This window comes from Ananas comosus, linkage group 12, assembly GCF_001540865.1.
Source record: "Ananas comosus cultivar F153 linkage group 12, ASM154086v1, whole genome shotgun sequence".
Classification (NCBI taxonomy): domain Eukaryota; kingdom Viridiplantae; phylum Streptophyta; class Magnoliopsida; order Poales; family Bromeliaceae; genus Ananas; species Ananas comosus.
In genome coordinates this window covers 3,403,924-3,428,666 of record NC_033632.1, presented here as the reverse complement: position 1 = coordinate 3,428,666, position 24,743 = coordinate 3,403,924, and the positions used below count along the sequence as shown (strand labels likewise).

The 24,743-nt window shown below is 37.8% G+C and overlaps 2 protein-coding genes and 1 pseudogene across 2 annotated transcripts; 2 read left to right on the top strand and 1 right to left on the bottom strand.

The window, feature by feature from the left end:
- LOC109718128 lies at positions 4,326-6,236 on the top strand (annotated as a pseudogene).
- On the top strand, positions 17,273-19,162 carry LOC109718153 (agmatine coumaroyltransferase-2-like). The gene is made up of 2 exons (XM_020244180.1): positions 17,273-18,773; positions 19,077-19,162. Exons 1-2 carry the CDS (start codon positions 17,396-17,398, stop codon positions 19,127-19,129), a joined length of 1,431 nt encoding a protein of 476 aa, XP_020099769.1. The 5' UTR covers positions 17,273-17,395; the 3' UTR covers positions 19,130-19,162.
- Positions 20,181-24,743, bottom strand: LOC109718470. Its single transcript, XM_020244727.1, has 7 exons — positions 24,550-24,743; positions 24,054-24,501; positions 23,364-23,466; positions 22,169-22,224; positions 21,410-21,574; positions 20,965-21,078; positions 20,181-20,623 (listed from the first exon to the last, which is right to left on the bottom strand). Exons 1-7 carry the CDS (start codon positions 24,741-24,743, stop codon positions 20,531-20,533), a joined length of 1,173 nt encoding a protein of 390 aa, XP_020100316.1. The 3' UTR covers positions 20,181-20,530.

The window sequence follows — 24,743 nt, the reverse complement described above, 5'->3', positions numbered from 1 at the left end:
AGCCAAATTTTATTTTTTGCGCAGGGCTAGGGCATAGTATGGCTTGACCCAAACCCCATTAGTTACCGAGATGTAATTGCTACACTAACCTACGTTTAAGACGAAGTGAAAATTTTTATTATTGTTGAATGCGGAGTATAAAATTTTCTCCTTTTAAGAACTCAAACCCAAAATAAAGAAAAAAAGAGTTGACATAATAAATAAAAAAAGAGTTGACGTTGACCCGCTCGATGACATATCGCCAAAATGTTAAAAAATGAGTACCAACATAAATGGAAAAAATTCACCGTACCATATTATCAAAAAATTCAATCAGATAGATAACAAGCAATTCAACAAGAATAAATGGGAAAAGCGATACCTACGTAAGTGTTGAATAACACAAATCGATCGCTAGAGCAAGTGAGAAAGAGTTTGGTGGTTGGTACCCGAAATTCCAAATTCGAATCCTAGTAGATTTACATTTCCAGCTAAGTTTATTTCTAAATAAAATAAACGAAACAGGTAGCGTGCTATCTATCTATCTCTCAAAAAAGAAAAAAAAAAACATAAATCGATCGCTGTTCTTTAAAAATTTTAGCCGTAAAAGAACTTGTTTTAATTTTTTGTATTCACTCTCTCTTGCATTTAGTTTTCTGCTCCGATATCCTGTTAAATAACGTAAAATGATTCTTACTTTCCAAAAACTTGAGCCGTCGGAGAATAATGCAACAGCTAATTTTTTCTTGCAAATTCAAATTGTACTAATTAATGGGAACATAACACAAATTTTCAACAAGATTATTACCTTATTATATCCCATCAATTGAAGCATCTAAAGTTTGACTACACTAATAAAAAAATGTCACCTTTCTCCATTAAGCGATCATTAACAACGCGCGTCAAAAGCGCTTCCAAAAGTCGCACATTCAATATATATAATTAAGCCCATTACTGCTTTCCCATTGGTTCAAATCAACTTCCTTATTAGAACATTTCAACAATATCAGCTGTGTGTGTTTTTTTGTTAATTAAGATGTACACATGAGTAGTACTTGATATATAGTTAGTTAATTAATTACCGCATCTTGACCCCATCAAGCATATAACTAATATATAATCTGATTAAAGTTTAGATCATAATTTACAATTAAACACCAGTTTAGATCATAATTTATAATTTTTTTTTTAGTGTCACCTTTGAGAGCAAATTACTAGTGCCGACGAGAAAAAAAGGGGGGTAGGTAGTTTATGTGCGAGAATTCGATTGTTCAAAGAGTAAATTTTGAACTCCTTAAACTTAATTTTGATGACTAATTATGATTGAAATAATATTCAGATGATTATGAAGCTTTTTTTTTTTTGGTTAGATATATGCATCAGAATCATTTGAAGTTTTACTTGTTTGTAGATAGGGAGTTAAACTTTCAAAATTTTATATTCACTATATGAACTTTTAAAATTTTGTGGTTAGCTATTTAAATCTATATTTCATCAATTTAAAGTGATTAACAATAGCCAGATTGTTAACGAACAATACTGGATACATGCTTGCGGTATATAAATGAGTCTTTTTAATGCCAAAAAATACTTTCGTGAATAAAATTAATCATAATTATTATATTTGTAGAATTGAACTAATCACTCACCTGAAGTTGTTAAAACATAAATCTATATACTTGGTCAATTGTAAAGTTTTAGAAGTTCACAAAGAAAATATAAAAAATTCACAATTAAGTTTGGATGATTATCTTCATATAGGCACAATTTTGGATAATTTGGATAATTTTAGTAAATTTAATTTTTTTTTAATTTTCATAAATGCTATTTGTACACACTAACAGAGAGTGTAAGTTTTAAACCTAGAGCCCATATTATTTCTTTTTCTTCTCAAAAAAAAAAAAAATTTAGAAGTCTATATTTTTTTTCAAACTCTAGAGGATCAAGAGTGTAAGATATATAAACTAGAAATACCAATGGGTTCAGATTCATGGAGCTTCCAACCCGATCTATCCCAAATGGGGCAGTTAATGACAACTAATAAACGAATTTGGGGCAGTAAATAATGTATTTTTCCTTAATCCGAAATGGATTCGAAGCGATAAGCAGTGGAAAAAATGATCCGGCCCCATTTAGCCCCTCCCCTGACCCCTAATAAATATTTCAATTATAAAACAATATTAATTTTTAAATATTATGTGAATGTTAAAAATTAGTTTTTTTCTAAATAAATCTTGACTTAAAAAATAATTATTTTTAAAATACTCTTATTATTTTAAAATAAAATAAATATTCACTGAGATAGATTATTATGGGCATATAAATATATAGAATACCGCTATTATGCTTTTGGAAGCATAGAGGGGTGGTTCTTCCGACTTTTTGGCCTCGAATCAATTCTTTTAACTATTTCTAACATTTGGATTAAGATTATTATCCTACATGGATCAATCAACTTTAGAATTAAGGACCACTCAATCCTGGAGGAACTATCATCCCGACCTCATAATTCTTGATCTAAGGGCCAAAAAGTTGAAAACACCAACTTTCTTATGCTTCTAATAGTATAGTAACTCTACACTATATATAGAGAGAGAGAGAGAGAGTTGGGCTAGAATAATATTGATAGCAAAATGCTCTTTTCACTATCAAGTTTTTAGCCTTTGGATTAATTTATTTTATCATTTCTAACTATTGAATTAAGTATTATAATCCAGCGGGAACCACTCAACCCTAGGGACCATTCAATCCTAAGAACTAATTAATATCATCATAATTTTACAATTTTTCATCAAAGAGTTAAAAATTTGATAGCAAAAAAGGTCTTTTGGTATCAATAGCATTCCAATCCATCTCTCTCTCTCTCTCTATATATATATAGTTATTATACTATCGATAATATCAAACTCTTGATAATATCAAATTTTCTGCCGTTAAATCTACCCTGTGATCATTTTCACCCGTTAAATTATACTATTTAACCAACCACACACTCAACTCTAGAAAATCAGTATTATTCCAACCGCACATTCTTTCATCTAGCAGTCAAAAATTCAAAATAACACTACACACATGATACTATCGATAATATAATAGCATAATTCTCTCTCGCATGATATTACGAATAGCATAATAGCATAATTCTCTCTATCTCTATGATGGAAGGCTGGGCAGGAGACTAAACGAATTTAATTAATATTGGCACGATAGAACGCGGAGCGGGTCTCCCGTTCGCGAGGAATTCTACACTGTCACACTTGCACCACGTCATTAATAACAAGACAATCACATTCATTCTTTTCAAACAAAAGTACAATAAAAATACTTTTTTATAATCATGATGGGACATATATTCTTAAAAAGATTAATTTGATTGATTTGTTACGCCACGTCACTAATATACCCGTTGCATTCTAGAATTTTTCCCCGTTTGCACCCTAATGTACACCACACCTGTTTTTTTTTTTATTAAAAAAAAAATCAATTAAAAGTTTAATCTTTTGAAGGGAGTTTTAGTCAACGGGCCTGCGTCCCATTCTCCAAAGGCGGGCCTAACTCATGATCCCCTTGACTGCCGCCAACTCATGGCGCACTTGACCCGAGGCAGAAGACTTTCACTTGGCCTCAAAAACCCTCACAAGCCAAATACCAGATACGGTACGTGTACACGCGACAGGGCTACGTACGTGCATGCGCTCCAAACTGACCCAGTCGAGCCATGTACATCACGCAAGCATTAAATGTGTCAAATCGTGTTGTTATTGAATATTTCAAGTTGATCTCTGCTTAACGGGCCCCAGTTTAATGGCTAGTTTTCTGAAGTCAACAGAAAACTAGAAAATAATAATAATAATAATAATAATAAAATATGATACAAATTGATTCGAGCCTAAGAACAGCAAAAGGAGATGCGGTGTTCAGATTTAACTTTTAATTAGTCTTTGGTGCATGAGTCACCGTTACGAGGATGTTTAATTTCTCCAGAAAACGCAAAAACAGTTACTGATTTTTTTTTTATAAAATATCAATTTTTTTTAAAAAAGGACTATCTCTTTTCCATAAGCTAAGCGAGTGGAAAATAAGTAAGTTATCCGAACACCTCGTGCCAAGTTGCTTTAATTAATTCTTAAAGTTATATAATATACCGTTACTTCCGCATGATTACTTATCAGTTGTGCTCTTGCACATTTTTTTTGCTCAAAATTGTAGTTTACTAATTTGTAGTCGCCGCTGCCGCCATATATGAACCGGTCAAACAAGACGAGTCACACAATATAGCCACTTGCAAAGAACCCCACCAATATCTCTCTATATAAACCCCTCAAAGCTGCATGTACTGCACAGATCATCACAAATTAATCCCAACCAAATTATCAAATAAAGCATACTACGAGCTTATTCACTTATCATACTACAGCAGCAGTAAGAGCAGCAGCAGCAGCAGCAGGAGCAGCAGCTAGTGCAATTAATTGATTGATTAATATATATGGAGGTGAAAATTGAGAGCTCCAAGCTGCTTAAGCCGGCCTACGAATCCGATGGCCCGCCGCCGGAGCTGCAGTACGTCCGGCTGAGCCCGTTCGACAACGTGACCGACGACGCGCACTTCGCGGTGCTCTGCGCCTTCCGCCCGCCGACCCCTCCCAACTCCGTCTGGGAGCGCAGCTGCGCCCGCGTGATCACCAAGTTCCGGGAGTGGGCCGGCCGCCTGGTCACCGACCCCGAGGGCCATCCGGCCATCGTCCTCAACGACGCCGGCGCCAGGTTCGTCGAGGCCACCGTCGACGCCGCCCACGACGACGTCATCCCGCTGGGGGAGCCGTCGCCGGCGTGGCTCGAGCTGCACCCCTCGCCCTACGGCGTCGAGGAGCTCGGCCAGGTCCAGCTCACCCGCTTCTCCTGCGGCACGCTCGTCGTCGGCTTCACCTACCACCACCGCCTCGGCGACGGCCACAGCACCACCCACTTCCTCGTCTCCTGGGCGCAGGCCTGCCGCAGCCTCGCCGACGGCGACGCCGACTTCGACCTCGGCCCCGGCCCCCTGCACGAGCGCGCCGCCTTCTTCCCCCCGCGCAGCCCGCCGGTCGTCGAGTTCGAGCACCGCGGCACCGAGTACAAGAAGAAGGGGACGGCGACCTGCGCCCGGGGGTACGAACCCGCGGAGGAGATCGTCGTCCACCGGGCGCACTTCCCCAGGGAGTTCCTGGCCAAGCTGAAGGCGAAGGCGTCGGAGGACGAAGTGAGCCAGGGCCGGCGGCAGTACAGCACGTTCGAGAGCCTGATGGCGCACCTCTGGCGGGCGGTGACGAAGGCCCGGGGCGACGTCGCGGCTCCGCCTGGCGGTGAACGGGCGCGCGCGGCTGCGGCCGCCCGTGCCGGACAGGTTCTTCGGGAACCTCGTGCTGTGGGCCATCTGCCGCGCCGACACCGGGGAGATCGCCGGGCGGCCGCTGCAGCACGCGGCGAGGGTCATCCGCGACCAGATCGCGACGATGGGCGACCGCTACTTCAAGTCGTTCATCGACTTCACGAGCTCGGGGGCGGTGGAGGCGGAGGGGCTGGAGCCGCTGGCCGACCCGGAGCTGCAGGCGCTGAGCCCGGACATGGACGTGTACAGCTGGCTGGGCTTCCCCATGAGCCTGATGGACTTCGGCGCCGGCAGCCCCATCTACTTTGTGCCGACTTACGTGCCGGTGGAGGGCCTGCTCGTCCTGCTGCCCTCCCTCTTAGGGGAGGAGGGGAGCATCGACGCCTACGTGCCGCTCTACCGGAGCAACCTCGACGCCTTCAAGCGGATGTGCTACTCCCTCGACGACGACGAAGAACACGACAACGACGACGACGACGACGTCGAGGAGATGGAGAACAGCGTCATCGGTGAGTAGTTTTTTTTTTTTTTTTTTTTTTTTTTTTTTTTACTATTACTATTATTATTACTACTATTCATTCAGTCTCTCTATTATAGGCTAATGGTGATTAATTTATAATAAACGATTTTTGTATTTCACAGGTAATAGTGGATGGCACAGAGCAGCTAGATCCACGATGATGGCGAGGCTTTGATCATTAGTCGAACGTTAAGTAGCAGAAAAGAAGGGCCTAAGGTGTAAAATATTTACTATTAAAAATAATTATTGTAAAATATTTTTTAACAAATAAATCAACCTTGTTGAATCTGGTCATTATGTACTACCTAAATTTGATCAGATTTAATAAATTCATTTCTAGCTAGTCGGTGGCGTGAATTGTTATAAATGTTTGAGAATATATATATATATATATATATATATATATGTATATTAATGTTTCCATAAAAGAATCAATAATAAATAATTGTGTTATTGTAGAGTGCACATGGATGGGTCATGGGTGTATATATATATATTTGTTATTTGTAGTTCCATTTTTAGAATAAATTATAAGGGACTTGGTTTGAAGTGCTAGTCCGTACAAGTTCGGAATATTCTAATACAAGAGGAATTGAAAAAGGCTTTTAGCTACATGATTAAGCAATAATAATAATAATAATAAAAAGAATCGGTTTCAATTGTTTTACGTTAAAAACTTTTACGCCATGAGAACCTTGTTTCAGCTAACACAAAAATTAAGTTGAATGGGAGGTTTTCAATTGTTTTATCCAGCGCTTTCCATTCGTGGAGTGTAGATGGAAAAGCACATAAAAGTCACCAAAAATTAAAAATAACATGAAAATAGCTTTGAATTATAAAAATGAAATATTTTCACTGTAGTTGAAAATCAGACACTAAAAAACAATGGAATATATGTATGTAGTATTTCTCTGTCAACCGTACCTGACATAGCTCGCTAAAGATTTGATTATTGGTATCCGAAATTCTAACTTCAAAACTAAGTTACTTTGCTTTTTTTAGTTAAATTCATTTCTAATAAAAAAATAGATAAAATTATTAGTTTGGTACCTTTTTCTAATTAAAAAAAAATATATTGCTCTAAAATTTAGACTGTAATAATTATAACTAACTTGGAATTAAACAAAAAAATGGAGCATTTCTACCGTCTTTCCCTCTCCTACCGTCTTTCCCTCTTTCTCTATAGCTAGAACCTCTCACCGCCTCGTCTCTTCCAGCGATGTCAACGGGGCGAATCCGGGGCGGGAGGGTTCCCTCACCTCCCACTTCATTTTTTGTCGGGGCGCGGTAGATTCAGGGCAAGTTAATTTTTATTTTATTTTTTGCTCCCACTTACCGCTCCATTCAGGGCAGATTGGAGCGAGAGCGGATTTTTGACGGATTTTTAACGAATCAATCGAATTGAACAAAGAAAAGGGTCTTCCACCTTCCGCTCTATTTACTTGACGGATCGAGACGGATTCAGGACGGGTTATATTTTTCTATATCATTTGTTCCCACTAACTGTCCCATTCGGAACGAATCGGGGCAGAAACTCCACCAACCCTGATCCATTTGCAACCGTGTCGGATCTTCAAAACAATGAGCCAAGGTAAGCTCGGCGTTGCTTTTCCTCCGGCCAAAGTTCCGTGATGCTCTGCTGGTCTCTCCGTCCACTCGAGGCTCTTCCGGTGCTCTGGATTTATTCGTGGTTGCACGATTCTTCTGTCGATTGGTCGATATATATATATATATATATATATATATATATATATATATATATATATATATTTTAATAGTCTTTGCTTCTTATCAATTCTTTACCTTTGCCTTCATGCATGTTTCTTTTATTTTATGCCCTTGAATATCAATCAATCAATACAACTTTACTGAAAAGAAACGCAATAATTGTCACTTGTCAGTTAATAGTGTAAAAATGTGCTGATGTCATGCTTGCGGGCATCTTGGAGGGCATCCATATCAGGAGTTTGAGAAAACCTTCTTGGCTATTTTATATTAAAATTAGCATAGAATATTCAATTAAATATTTCTGCATTGTATAAAATTGCAAATATATATATATATATATATATTATTTTGATGTAAAATTATCATATTGTCTCTAAATAAACTTTTTGTCAACTTACATGATACAATATGATTGATTTGAGATACATTCTTTGGATGTATTGGCTACAATAATTACTTTTTTCTACAATCACTATGGTTTGTAGGCACAATTAATAGTCTCATAGCAATGCTAATTTTTTTAACAATAAAAACTCAAAAGATTTTTTCAACCTTCAGATAGGTGTGATGTAAGATGATATTTTATTTTTGAATGTAAAAATAGCATTATACTTGAATATGTTCGTCGTGGTCCGCTGATTCATTTTTATAAAATTTAGGATTTAAATTCATTAATAATCTCATTTTTAATCTATTCAATCCGACGTAATTTGGTGTTGGCTTAAATGGGCCAGCATCCTGCCCTGTAGCAGGAGGTCATATGTGCCGAGTCATGTTCGAAATGGCATTAGGCTGGATTGAGTCTAGTCATGTTCCAAAAAGCGTGAGGCCGGATGGGCCGAGTCACAATCAAAATCCGTGAGCACTGTTTCTGTACGCTTTAAGTGAATTGATTATATATTTCTAACCGTTCGAACTTTGGGGATTAATGGCTAGTTCCAACGATCCGACATTTGGATGATCAATAATTTATGAGGACAACTAAGTCAAGAGTAGCCTTTTTTTCCAATTTCTTTTTTGTTTTTTCTGTTGTTGTGCAGGTGTGAGCACAATGATGGTTCTTAGTTAGGAGCTTATCTTGAGTTACACTACATTTTCAACGCATTGAAATTTTTAATAATTTCCACACTGCGAATTCCACCACGCAAGAAATTTTTTATTTACGATTTTCCACGGGGTTGAAAACTCGAACGCCCTACAATGTGTAAGCAGAGATGTGAACCCCTGAACTTGTAAATCGACAGCTCAAGTACCTACTACTTTTGTTCGCTAATCACATTTTATTAGTATAATAATTAATAAGTTTTAGTGTTGGCTTTTTAGTAGCAAACAAAGTTCTTTACTTGCGCGTATATGTCACTATCTTATGGGAATTAATCACAGCTCAGCAGCTAATTAATATGTACGACCTTATCTAGGACAGCTCGATATTCAACACTACAGTTGCATTTGACTAAGATTGGAAAAGAAATTTTACAATTGACTAAAAGTTTAATAATTGATATTTTTTGGTTCCAAATTCAAATTCTAATTATTTTACATTCTAATTGAATTTAATTTTTAAAAAATAAATAGAACAGATAGCTTGTTATCTTTCTCTCTCAAATAAAAAAAGAAAAAGAATTTTATAGGTATTTTATTTCGCATAAAAGATTGGTCCGTAAAAGTTACTTTTATCTGTCATTTAAAATTTAAAGTGAAAATTGTAAATTGAAAACAAAAATCAAATTAGGTAAAAATGTATAGAATTTACTTTTACTATGAACCTTTCTGATTTAGTTACCCAACTATCCAATTTTTCAATTTGTTTGATTTGAACCGGGCAATAATATTTTGACTTTAAAATTTGAAAGTATTGTTTGTTTTTACATATTTATTTAGTATATGTTATACAATTCTCGCAACTATAAGTTTAGTAAAGTAATTAGGAATTAGCTTAATTTTAAAATTAAAGTGTCATCAACTGATTCAAATCAAACAAATTGAAAGTTCAAATTGTAAAATCAAAACTTTGAAAGATTAGATAGCCAACTCATGAAAATGGTCCATAGTTTATATAAATTTCACACATTTTTACCATCAATATATAGTCAATTTTACAAAAGTATCAGCACATGATTTTGATTTATCTGTCACCGTGGGAGGCAAAGGACTCGATAGTTGGTATCCGAGATCCCAAATTCGAATCCTTATTATTCACATTTTTAGCCAAATTTATTTTTAAAAAAATATATTCTTTCTTCCTCTAAAAAAAATAATTTAACCTATCTATCAATATCAAATGAGATCCTATTGATATTACCAAGTCAATATTTCAATAACTCCTCGTTTGACATTCTCGCATGGCGCCACAATAGTACAATACTGCAAGTCTGCAACTTTGTCAAATCCAATCCAACATATCCAGTTTCAAAATCAACTCTAAAGATGATGAAATAGTTGTCCAAGTCAGCTTTTCAGTAAGCTCGCATTTTTCTACGGTCTGCATAATTCAACTTTTGCCATCCCCTGCAGTCAGCCAACAACAGTGACATTTAATAAATTAGTTAGGCTAAATCATAAAAAAAAATATCTGTCAACACAGACTTTTTTTTTTCTGTCATTTAAAAAGCTACACTTCACTTTCTTAAAAAATAAAAGATATTTATATGAAGGTACACTGTGACAAAATAACCAAATTATTTTTTATCTTCTTCGGAGTGGACGTGAATAGAGAGGTGGGCAATAGCAAGGGAAAGGCAGCGAAGACGGACAAGGATGCGTCTGTGGGCATGAAGAGAGAGGTCGGTGAGGGTGAGGCGGCGGAGGGTGAGGCAGCCCGGCCAAGGATGAGGAAGGAGGTTTCAGGAGTATTTTAGGTTAAAAAATAGGATATAAACGGAAGCCTAACGAAACACTGACGGCGAGAATCAAAGCGAATATTTTTACTTTTTAAGGGGGCAAAGTATAGATTTTTGAATGACAGAAGGGTAGGTGAAAAGACAGATATTGACGGAAAAATATTCTGTAATTTAGCTAATTAGTTAAATGCATCAAAATAATATGAATTTTTTGTTCATTTGAATATAACCACCTAAATATTCTAACGTACAGAATCTATCTATCTATGTAACTATTTCGAGTCGGCTACATAATCTTTCAATTTATTCAATTTAAGTCAGTTAATAACACTTTGATTGTAAAATTTAAACTAATTGAGAATTATATGAATTATACTAGCTAATTAAGCTTGTGAAAATAAATGACATATTTGAAGTTTTATCATTAAGTTTTAATACATCCGTTTTCGGACTTTTCTACAAAATAACCCTCTAGAATTTTATTATTTACGAAATACCTTGCCAAAATTATATTTGAAAAACTAACCCTCGTTTTGTCATATAGGAGCCACGTTGGAAATTTCTCCTAAAGACGATGAACCGTCTTCGTAAATACAGTGAACCGTCTTTCACTTATTTACTGTTTCTTTCTATATCCATATATAATCCTAACAACCACATATATGAACATGAAAATTATAATAACCTATCCATACAATCCTAACAATTAAAAAAAATTTAATGATCTATCCATACAATCCTAGTAATCAAACATCATATATAATCTTAATAATTTGAAAATCCTAATAATCTATCTATACAATCTTAACAATCAAATAAAAATTCTAATAATCCACAAACAATCCTAACAACCACACTTTTTTTTTTTTATCTTTCATATAATCTACGTACAATTTTAACAACCTCATTTTTTTCTTTTTCCCATATATAATACTCACTGAGTGATAAAAAAATTATGAAGAAGACGGTAAATCGTTCACCGTCTCAATGATTCACCGTTTTTAAAAGAACTTAGAGACTTTCATAATACGGTGAATGATTCACCGTGTTTTGGAAAAAAATCCGACGTGGCTCCTACGTGCCGAAGAGAGGGTTAGTTTGTCAAATATAAATTTTATAGGGTTATTTTATAAAGGCTAAATTACATAAAACCTCCTGTCAAAATTCGATTTTTCACTTTCCCCCTATGTCATTTAAAAACCTACATTTTGCCCCCTTATAAAATAAAAAATATTCACTCCCCCCCCTACCGTTAGTAATCCGTTAAGATTCTGTTTATAAAATATTATTATATATTTTTTTATGCCAAAAATATCCTCAGCCTTCTCTCCTGTAAACTTAGTGAGGGGCAAAATTGTGAGTGGCAAAATGGTAATTTTATCATCACAGTTCACACCGTAACCTCTGTGAATATTTTTCATTTTACAATGGGGCAAAATGTAGATTTTTAAATGACAGGGAGGGAAAGTGAAAAATCGAATTTTGACAGGAGTGTTTTATGTAATTTAGCCTTTTATAAATTATAAAATTTTAGAGAATTATTTTGTAAAAAAATTCCTCTGTTTTCCTATATCAAGATCTGATTTGAAAATAAAATGTTACCAAAATAGGGCAATAAATCCCCTGTCAATATATGCTGCTGCGTGATTTTTCAATAACCAACATACTTTGACTTTGACCACGCTGGAGCCGTTAACGCATCATAATTGGATACATGATTAAGACACCTCTTTTTAGACTTTGACCTTTTCCCTCCATTTTTAATTGTTTCTCAACTCCCCTGAAAACAAACACCTGGGGACGCTTACGCTCCGCACACTTGTTTTCAACCGTTGAACGTGTCCCGCACAAACATTTTGATCAGATCATATGCGTGTGAACGGTTGATTAAATCAAGTCAAGATAAGATGAAAATAATTAAATGCTACATCATTAAAAATATATATAGTTTTTGCATTTTAAAAAGATCTAAAATATCTGAAAAAGCTATTTCTAGCAACAGGTTATACCATAATTTTATTTTATAGCGTTAGAAGAGCGAAGATTAATTAAAGTGAGAAAATTTACTCTCAAATTAATCTCCATGCAAGTGAGATAAGAGTGATGCATATGCTTACGCAGTCCATCTGATAATAAAACTCTGCTTCTCATAGTATCCGCACATATAATAATACAAAAAATATCAGTTGATTAATTGTAGGCGCAATTAGCTGCTTCTAATTCCCACTTGTGTGTGTGTGTGTGTGTGTTTTTTTTTTTGAGAGAGAGAATGGTATATCGGCTAGAAATGTGAAGTTATTAGATTTCGAAGTTGAGATCTGAAATATTAATATTTAAACTTTTAACGATAAACTTTAAATACCACTCATGTGGTTTCACACTTTTTCATTTTAGTACTTTGTGGTTTAAAATATATTAGTTTAGTATTCTATGGTTTCATTTTTCTCTTTTCGTGAATCCCTCCGTTAACTTTTTGTTAAATTATATATAAAAAACTTCAGTTACCCCACCTTTAGTTTATCGAATATCACTATATTATTCTTTAGTTTTAACTTCGTCACTGATTTAATTAAAAAAATTAGTGGAGCGGATAACAAAAAAAATAAAATAAAATTATAAGATACGAAAATAATACACTTTAAACCACAGAGTACTAAAATAAGAAAGTGCAAAACCATAGAGATGATATTTGAAGTTTTTTCAACTTTGACCAAGTGTGTTAGGCACCGATGATTACGAATTGCATGCTTGTTTAAAAGTACCCTATTATCTGATTTCTATAGAAATTCTTTGAATAAAGGGTCTACAATAAACTTCAAAAAAAAATAAAAAATAAAAATAAAATTTTCAGCTGTTATTATTAGTAATATTATTTTGGACCTGGCTCATATATTGTCCGTTCAAAATTCAAACCCTAAAAATCTGCAACTCTAAAAAGAAGTGCAATTTGGACCTGCAACTTATCTCCCCTGTTTTAGCAATTTTATAATATTGTGCATCTGACCTACCCATCATTTGACTCCTAATTTAGGAATTTTATAGTGGCTATCTTGTCCTCCTATTATAAGTTGGTTTCCATATTAAGTAGGTACGTAGAGCATGGAATATTCTGAGCAAAGTGCCCAAAATATACATGTGACGTACATTGTGATATTTTAAAGATTTTTTTTTTATATAATATACACTACAACAGAATTAGGTTATAGAGACACATGTTTGGGACACTTTTGAGTAAGTGTCCCATTTATGCTAAAACTTTAAAAAACATCTACTAATGCCTAAATATAAAGCCCAATCCAACCAAAAATAAAAGATTACTCTACTCAATCCACCAAATCCAGTCCATTTGGCCCGATTACAAACAGAAAAGAAAAAAAAAAGAAAAATCAATTAAATCTTTTCTTCTCTCTTTACTCAATTTACTGAAATTCTAGACGAAGAGCCTTTCCTGTCGTCCTCCTCTGCCACCGCAGCCAACGAGATAGAGTTTCGGCGGTTGCTAAATGCTTAAATAAGTGTTGGTAAATTAGCAGCACTCTTTTAGATTGTAGCGACACTTTTTAGCTGTCACTATATACCTAGCGACCCCACATATAGCAACACTTTTTAAAAGTGTCGGTAATTTTAACTAGCAGTACTTTTTTGACATGTACCTACATTTAAAAGTGTCGCTATAGACCGTTTTTGTTGTAGTGATAGAATATGCTTTTCACAATGTACACATGTGTTCTATATTTTATAAGATTAATTAGACAAGTTCTACGTTCAATGTTTGTTGGCGAATTTGATTAATGGTTCGACCATATATAATTTAATCAGTAATGTCGGTATAACATCATAACTTAAAATTAATTAATATTAATTAATTTTATATATATATAAAATTTCGTTAGGATTTGTATTAAGTAAATTAAGCACTCATAGAATTCCAGCACTTGTTTCCACTGGGTTTCATGGGCACAATTTTTAAAGAGGTAACACACCTGATGATTAATTTAGCTTATTAATTAATTCGTCTTTTACAGCTACGGGTGAGAACTTGTGATTTGATTGTGTTTTAAGAAAAGAAACAATAGTTGAATAATAATAATTTTAAAAGGCAATTACTTATATGTTACTAAAAAATTTTCGACTTTCTTATTTTTTTTTATTTATCGCTCTTGGAAGGTTAGTATTAAAAATATTTTTTTAAGATTACAAATTCTTTTAAATATATTTGAGAATTAAATTTTGTTAGTGAACCGTTAGAAACAACCGTTATCTCTATTAAATAAATATAGCTTTTTATCATCATCAATTTATCTTATTTGGCTTTAATTCAAGAAAGAACAAAATAGATATTTTAACTATTTTTTAATTATGGTAGAAATTCAACATAGGTTTAACTTCAGAAGACTTAAGGACACAACCAATCGAGGTATTTTTGAATAACGGAGAAATATACGAGAAGTAGCGATAAATATGATATATACTTCATAAATTTCGAGAACGATATAAATAATTATTGCTTATTTTAAAGAACATATCATTTTTTAATTGCTGAATTAACGATCACATGGAAAATGTCCAAAACGTTGGGCCCGAGAACGCCATTAGTGTATTAAAAACAACGTGGCAATTTAAGAGAGCTACAATTGAGGAATCATTCAAAACTCATTCAACGATTTTATTTATTTTATTTGCAACTTGCTAAGCCCTAGTAATTGTACGAATCTACATTTCTGCATGTACTTAGCAATTCATGCAGATCTGCCACCAACTTTGAATTAGTCGTAATTAGTTAGCCGTAATTTGATTTTATATAAAGCAAAGAATATATAGAAAAATTAAATAAAGAAAAAAAATTGGCTTAGTAAAGGTACTTTTGTTATTTAAATTAGAGATTTTGTTAAAATTAGTGACTTGAATGGCTTTAATAGGATTTTTTTTTTTTTNGGCGGAGGAGGAGCTCGTGGAGGAGCCGGTCCTGGAATGGAGGAGCTCCTGGAGGGCACGGAGCTTGCGCTTCGAAAGGGCGGAGAAGTTGGCGGCGGTGGAGGCGCGCAGGGAGGGAACCAAGGGGCGGAGGTGGTCGCCCCAGCGGAATTGCCCGGAGAGGACGACGTCGCGGAGGGACAGGAGGGAGTCGAGGGCGGGGCGGGGGAAGGAGGAGCGGGGGGTCGAAGGGGTCGCCGTCCTCTCCGCGACGATAGGGTTGGGGTCGGGGTTGGGGACGACGATAGGAGGAGGAGGGAGAAGGAGAATGACGAAGAGGATGAGGAGGATAACTTAAGAAATTAGTATAATATGATAGGGGCAAAATAGGTATTTTATTTAGATTTTAACTCTAGTATACATTTAACTCATGTTTAACCCGAGTTAAGCTAACAAAGGATAACTGCAGGGATATTTTAGAATAACGGTGGAACATATGAGGGGCATTTTAGAAAGAAAAAAAAAAAAGCAAAGGTAGATCGGATATATCCGAATGTATGAGGGGTATATAGGCAATTATCCCTATTAAGTAAATTAAGCTAGCACCCATAGAATTCCAGCACTTGTTTCCGCTGGGTTTCATCGGCACAATTTTTAAGGAGGTAACCCACCTGATGATTAATTTAGCTTATTAATTAATTCTTCTTGAGCTACGGATGAGAACTTGTGATTTGATTGTTAAGTTACTGCTTTTAAACGGTACGATAATTGAATAATAATAATTTTAAGGAGTAATTACTTATATAGTTCTGAAAAATTTTTGACTCTTTTATTTATTTTTTTTAGAAGGTTAATATTTAAAATATCTTTTTAAGATTCAAATTCTTTCAAATGTATTTCAAGAATTAAATTATGTTAACGAACCGTTAAAAACAATCGTTATCTCTATGTCTTTTAAAATATACTAATTTTTTTATTTCTCCTTAATTTAGAAACAAAATAGATATTTTAACTATTTTTTAACAACAGTAAAACTTTAACTTAGAATATTTAACCCTAAAATACTTAGGCACACTTACAACAACAGAGATATTTTTGAATAACGAAGAAATATACAAGAAGTAGCGATAAATATGATATTTCAAAAATTTTGAAGGATACGTAGATAATTTATCTCTAATATTAAAGAATATCTTATTTTTTAATTGCAGAATTAATGATCATCACATGGAAAATGTCCAAAACGTAACGCCATAAGTGTATTAACAACAACTTAGCAATACCGACCATCCTTAGAGCAAGCGGCAAAGGGCTTGGTGGTTGGTACCCGAGACCCAAATTCGAATCCTATTTGATTCACATTTCTAGCTAAGTTTATTTCTAAATAAAATAAACAAAGCGGGTAGCGACCTATCTCTCTCAAAAAAAAAAAAAAAAAAAAAAACAACAACAACAACTTAGCAATTTAATTAAGTGAGCTACAATTGAGGACTCATTCAACGATTTTATTTTATTTGCAACTTGCTAAACCCTAGTAAATGTACGGATCTACATATCTGTACTTGGCACAAGGATTCGGAGCAAGCACATGCAGCTGCCACCAACTTTGAAATAGTCATAATTAATTAGCCGTAATTTAATTTTATATATAATATAAAGTAAAGAATAGAAAGAAATAAATAAAGGATATACCTGATCAAACGTGACCTCTATTTAGGAGAATAAAAATTTGAAAATTTGTTATTCACTTAACGACACTAGCTATTATTGTACACATCCCATTAAATACTTAGTGCGGAATACTAAGTCTACGTTAAACACAGCACTGTTGAATTACAACCCTTAGGTCCAAACGTGACCTCTATTTAAGCTCGCGAGGGTCATTCCCACTTTTATTCATTCATTGTAGAAGAGCACAAACAACATCAAAACACATATAGAGATCCTCTAGCCACGTTGTTACATACCGGATCAAAATATAGTTTAGTTAGCTAGTTGAGAGTAGTACTTGTGGGGGGAGATTCACCAAATTAAAATTTCGAAGCCATGAAGGTGAGAGTGGAGAGTTCACGAATCCTGAAGCCCCTCTACGGTGGTGATGATCGTCCCCGCGCCGCCGACGCCACCGAGCACGTCCCGCTGACGCCCTTCGACCGCGTGACGGACGACGCGCACATCGCCGTCCTCTTCGCCTACCGCCCCCCGACCCCTCCCAACTCCGTTCTGGTCCGGGCCCTGGCGGTGGCGCTCGCCGCCTACCGCGAGTGGGCCGGGCGCCTCTCGGCGGACGGCGACGGCAAGCCCGTGATCCTGCTGAACGACGCGGGGGTGCGGCTCGTGGAGGCCTACGTCGACGCCCCCCACGACGCCTGCGTGAGCCCGGACCCGTCCCCGTCGTGGCTGGCCCTGCACCCGAGCCCCGACGAGGGCCCCGGGGAGCTGCTCCAGGTCCAGCTCACGCGCTTCGCGTGCGGCGCGCTCGTCGTCGGCTTCACCATGTACCACCGCGTCGCCGACGGCCCCGCCACCACGCAGTTCCTCGTCGACTGGTGCCGCGCGGCCCGCGGCGCCCCCGTGAGGCCGCCGGCGCGCGACCGCGCCGCGCTCTGCGCCCCGCGCGACCCGCCGGCCGTCGAGTTCGAGCACCTCGGGACGGAGCTCGCCTCCGAGCGCTTCCCCGCGGCCGTCGAGGAGGAGGCGATGGCGACCGCCGCCAGGCCCGTCGCGACGCAGAAGGTGCACTTCAGCGAGGAGTTTCTGGCCAGGCTGAAGCAGGCGGCGGGCGGGGCCGGCAGCACGTTCGAGTGCGTCGTCGCGCACGTCTGGCGGGCGATGACGAGGGCCCGGGGGCTGCCGGGCGGCGAGACCACCCGCGTGCGCATCTCCGTCGACGGGCGGCACCGCATGAGGCCCCCCCTCCCCCGCGAGTACTTCGGGAACGTGATCCTCTGGGCCTACCCGCGGGCGAAGGCGCGGGACCTCACGGCGCAGCCGCTGCGCTACGCCGTCGACCTCATCCGCGGCGAGATCGCGAGGGTCGGGGACCGGTACTTCAAGTCGTTCATCGACTTCGCGGCGTCGGAGGCGGCGGAGGGGCTGGTGTCGACGGTCGACCCGGACCAGTGGGTGCTGAAGCCGAACGTCGACGTCGACAGCTGGCTCAGGTTTCCGATACGCGAGCTGGACATAGGCGGCAGCGGAGGCGGAGGCGGATGCCCCTTCTACTTCGTGCCGTCGTACTACCCGGTCGAGGGGCTCATGTTCCTCGTGCCGTCGTCACGGGGCTTGGTCGGGGAGGGACGGCAGAGCCGGAGCATCGACGCCTACGTCTCCTTGTTCGAGGAAGACATGGATGTCTTTAGAAGAATATGTTACTCCCTGGACGACGATGATCATCACCATCATCATCATACAGAGACTACTGGTGAGTAGTAGTAGTAGTAGTAGTCACAGTAGTGTATTAGCCATGCAGGTCCACTTTTCTTTTCTTTCTTTCATTACAATTTTGAAAATGGGCCCAAGCCCGTAGGCCCACACAATCCACCACACACCGAAAACACACGGGGAATCGATCCCCGGCCTCTTGAACAACTCTCACCCATACACACCATCTGCGTTACCTCCTCATTTTTTATGTAATAATATTGTATTATATCATGTGTAGCTCATAGTAATAATGAAATTAATAATGAAATTAATAATGAAATTAATTATTGTATTGTAACAGGTTATGGATCCGGATTGGAACGGTACAAGGAAATGCCTATGGCTCGGCTTTGAGCTTTGATTGAGGACATTCACAACAACAACAACAACAACAACAACAACAACAACAACAACTGAAGAATGAGTTTGGACAAATGATACAAAAGAAATAACTTCAACAAGAAGGCTATCCCTGGCAGAGCAGCGCAGTTGTAATATTATTTGTACTGTAAATTTTGTTTTTTGTTTTTTTTGTTTTTTTTTTTTTTTTTTGGGGGTGGGGGTTGGGGGGAAAGGGGGTTATCCTTGCTATGTTTATGTTTATTTTATTTCATTTACTCTTAATAGAGTGTAATGTTTAATATGTACATGTAATTGTACTGTGAAAATTATATAACGGAGAAGTGTTAAATCTTAGTATTTGTCTCTGTCATATACAAAGTAGAATATCTGTTAAGAATGTATAAAATATTTTGATTTGACTATCTAATTTCTCAAAATTTTGAAATTAGACTGTCTAACCTTTCAAAATTTTGCTTTTAGTACCCAATCTTTCTATTTGTTTGATTAATAAGTGATTTGATGATTTTTGGGATACAAAATTTAAGTTAATTGCTTACTTAAATAAATTTATAATTACGTAAATTGCACAAATTAAACTAATTAAATATGTAGAAATAAACGAAGCATTCAAATTTTGAGGTCAATGAATTACTAATTGGCTTAAATCAAATAAATTAAAAGATTAGGCAATAAAATCAAAATTTTTAAATGTTAGGTAGTAAAATCGAAATGAAAAATAATTGAGATAAATTGTATACAAATTTACCTAGAATATTTTACTATCCCAAATTACGCCCACTTATCTACTAAAAACTAATTAGATGGAAACTGTCTCGAATGACAGGATAATAGAAGTACACACTATATGACCACCGCCGTTTCTGAAATAGTCTCTGCCATTTCACCTTTTCTGACACTATCGTCAGTAAATTAGCTTGACCAGTTAAAGGGCACATCTTGCATCAACGATAAAAATTATTCTCAAATTCTAAATAAATTTAAATTAAAGCTTATAAATATTAATATTAATTAAATTTAAATATTCTACATTATTAGCGTTCAATTGTCAATGTTGATGCCTCATCATCCAAATTGAAATATAAGTATCAAAATTTTGGTACTTTTATACACCTTCATATTCTGGTAGTCTTTCACATGGACCCAAACCAAAAAAGGAGAAAAAAAAAAAAAAAAGCTGTAGTATTTAGGTTCTATCGCCAATGAATCAAAACTGCCACGACCCACTCGACCGAACACATTGGGGTTACAACTTACAACACGACTGTGAAATGAACAAACTTTATCGTGCCCTAGCGCCAAATTCGTTTATCTGTGTTGAGATTATGTATGCACATATTCTTTTAGAAATATGGATGGACCATGGAAAGTGGACCAATGCTTGCCGAGTTGCCGTTACAAGGGCCTCAATAGGGGATAGTCTTCAAGGAGTTCCCTCTCCGACAGCGTGTCGTTCTCGTTCTGAGGAGTCCAGAGGACCTCGACAGCCTGCGGAAAGAAAGATTCGCTCGCGTAAGTACATCAGCATTCAAACTTGAAATAGAAGTGGGTATCTTTTCCACAAAACTCTCGCTCGAGTAAACAAATTATGCATTGCAAGGCCCAAAAATTTCAAAGCGCTTCCGATCCAGTGATAGAAAGCTGTAGTGGCAACCGCCTCCGGAGAAGCATATGCATGCTGCTTCTCCAATTGCAATTGCCGCTACAATTTTATAACATAAAAAAGAGAAAAAATTAAAAACACTTTAAAATTTGGAGGCCTTTCATAGTATAAAATATACGCTTTTAGCCGCCACATTATCAAACTAGGCGTAAGGCTAAAACAATACCAGGGTTTTGCTGGGAGGAATCGAGCCAAGCTTTTGCAGTGCCTCCTTCAAGTCCGCACTGCTATTGATAACAGGTAGCTTGTGTACACCTTCGGCAGCGACCAGAATTGTGACCTAAGCATGTGGTACAACAACATGGAGACAAACACAATAGGTGAGAGTGAGAAAAAACAAAAATCAGATTACAATTGGATAAACTGAAACTCTGTGGCCGTAAAACCTTTTTTTACTGAAGATAGTTTATGGAAATACCAAACAAATTTCTGACATAACTAGAGATTTAAACATAGAAGCTAGACAATAATAAAAGATGTACACTATAAGAATCAATTAATTCATAGCTTTTTGACAGGGAAAAGACACATGGAATCCACCTAAACTATGGCTTGGGACGACTAACCAACCTTCAAAAGCTTTTTTTAAAAATACAAGAGTATTTACTTACCACAATATACTCGTTGCTAAAACCACTTGCTTTCTGGCTAGTCGTTTTATGCCTCTTGATGCTGTTTACATTCACAAGGGTCTCTTCATCAAATTTGCCACGCTCCTCAATCGAAAGTTGACTGAAACGTTTCTCACCGCTTTCTATACTTCTTTTTACATCAACCTTAAAAAGTTCAGTACCCAGAGTTACATGTTCAGTATAGTATGAAAAAGTTCTAAGCAGATAAGAACATGATCAAAAGCAAATCAGGAGTACAGAACACTGCTCCACTAATATGCCCGCACAAATTCGCAGATGAACCTAAGCATTACAAAGCATTTAAAGAAACATATGCGGTGATAATAGGAATTAGATCTAAATGGCTTCTGCAATGAATTGCCAAGAAATACTAATAGCATGCATAAAAAATGTATGTTTTCAATAGCGAGTTCGGTTCTTTGTCTGCTATTCCACATTCACTTTTCCTTCCCCCCAGACCCATCATGTAGAAGGTAACAAGGACGAGATCAAGGAGATTCTTGATGACGGCTTCTTGGTAGCGGTTCCTGCCACCATCTTAGAGCATGGGAGGGGGGAAGCTCCAAAAGTGATTTCATATTCTTTTTGGACTTCCAAAGCATGAAATCAGGTGTGATCGGCAATATTGACGCAAATTAGGGCCTAACGTTAATATCAAACCAAGAAAGCCATCAAACAGCCGTTTAGCTAATAAAAGTTGAGCTCGGAAATGATTTAAGAAGACAAAGAGTTGCTTACATATGAGTAGGCAGAGATACAGCAATCTGGATGTCGAAGCAAAGCCAACACCGTCTCTAGAACATAATGAGAAGAGAAAACTCATAAAAAGAGACCAATACTTGAAATTTTTGATGTGCTACTAAAGGGTTAAGACAGTAGAAACTTCTAGAGTACACAGAATAAACTTAATTCTGTAAGAATAATCAAAAGCTGAAGCACAACATAAAGCTCAAAAAATACTAGAGCTATTTATGAAACAAGGAACTTAATGATTAAGTACAAAACCAGGAAGCAGTGCGGTGAACAATAGAAGCTCAGCAAGGTTGAGGAATGCTATTGAAAACTAATATAGAGACAAGCAAGAGCCAGAGGATACCAATAGCAGAATAAGGAAGTTGGCTTCGCTAATTTTTATTAATAAGATCCAGTCCTCTCTTAATGTTTTACAAAACGCATTACAAGTCTTATAAAGTAAGCACTACCAAAATTTGTTGAACCGAAGCTCAACTATCCCTTGAGCAAGATGTTCTAGTCACATGACAACATAACTTGACAAGAGGACACCAAGAGATTATCTTGCTTTCCAAACTATGAATAGCTATACAGCAACAAAAGAAAATTTTGCAAAAAACAAAATTGGTTCACCCTATTTCTTTCCTCATGTCATCTACATACAAATACATAGCTGTAATAATTGCTAATTAGTAACAAGACGACTCAACTCAATCTACACAGTACACACATATCCTGATTGAATTATCAACATAACAACCATGAACCACTATTTGTGGATCTAGACAAAGGTTCTAAGAGATTATTTTCCTCTCCTGAAAACGATTGCAATGATGAGTGCTGTGATGACTTGCATGGCAAATATGTTATCCGTATTCCGTACTTCATAATAACTATAAGTACTAAACTGATGACAACAGGTTTGACTAATGCACTGAATAAACAATTTCCAACCATTTTCATCAGAGACATGCATAACTAACTTAAGCTTGATAGCCAAACATAAGAAATAGTAATCTGTAAAATATAATTTACTTTAAACTGAACTTGAATCATAGAACATTATATTTATATGGCAAAGTAGCAAATAAACACACAAACTACAAAACATGCAGAAAACTTTTCAAACAAAAGTTGCAGAAGTGTCAAGGTTCATATACGCAACATCAAAATGGTAAATATGAGCTTGACACGGTTTTACCTTGTAGGACATAATTTAACCCTTCTGGGGTGGATGTATCTGCACTCTCAGCAATTCGATCAAGTTCTCTTTGAAATGATCGAGCCATGCCCAACAAGCCAACCTGAAAATGCAAGCAAACATAAGAAACTAAAATCTGCTTGTAGTACACATATAACATACTAAAATTATGTCTAAGTTTCAACATAATTTCCATGACACTAAAAAGGATAATTTGTTATTTAAATAGAAAGTAGTCTTTACATTCACACTTCATAAGGTAAAAAAATCTATAAACCAATTCAAAAGTCAAAAGCATGATACAAAGATCAATCAAGAATATGCCCTCTAGCTACATGTCATCATCACCCAAAAAAAAAAAAACAGAAGATAAAACCACACCAAACCGAACAAATTTAAGACCTGAGTTACTCCACTTTGGCCAAATGGATCATTTTTACCAACCCAACTTTGAAAACATTTTTCACCAAATTAATTCCTCATTACTCATCACCCTTTACCTCTCAATACCTTTCTAAAATTAACTGTTGCAAGCAAAAATCCTTTTTTTTGCACCTTTTACAAATCCTATACCTCTCATTGGAATCCTTTAGCAAAGAGAAGTTCTTTGCAAGTTGTTAAACAATAGATCATTAAGAATGCATATCCAATCAACTGCACTAATTCTCAGAAGATTGTACAAATTCCCACCTGAAGCTTAATTACAGTCGTCTTCTGCGTCTCCGTAAGAACACTTGCGCTGCCGGACCAGTCGGAAAGAATCCCTCCGACCAACAGAAACGCCGCAAAGCCCATCATGATGACGAGAAACCCGGAGCCGGCCCCAAACCCCACGCCGACGGCCGGCCCGACCGACACGAACGGGGAGGAAGAATAGAACGGCGCTGAAGGGGCCGCATAATAGCTCCACGAAGAAGAAGAGCGGGATTGAGAAGGAGAATAAGACCGCGACCGCGACGACGAAGAGAACGCCGACCCTCCGACCCGTCCACCGGAGGGGGCGGCGAGAGCGGCGAAGGGGTCGCCGACGACGAGGGCGCCGATGAGCACTGCGGCCACCGCGGGGCCCCTGAGGCGCCGCGCGGCGTCGGCGAGCGCCCTAGCGAGCGCGTCGAGGGGGTTGGTGGCGGGATCCGGGCTTGGGCATGTCCTCGATCTCCCGGAGGAGGAGGCGCACGTAGTTAGCTATGCCGCCGTCGTCGTCGTCGTCGTCGCCGGCGGCGGCGGCGGAGATGATCGAGCGCAGGAGACGCGGAGGGAGGAGGGGAACGGGACGATCGGGAGACGAGGGCTCGAGGGGCTCTTCCATGGCGGGCGGCCCCGAGGTTTGGGAGGGTCGCGGAGGAGGGAGACGCGCTCGAGGAGGGAGAGGGTCGCCAT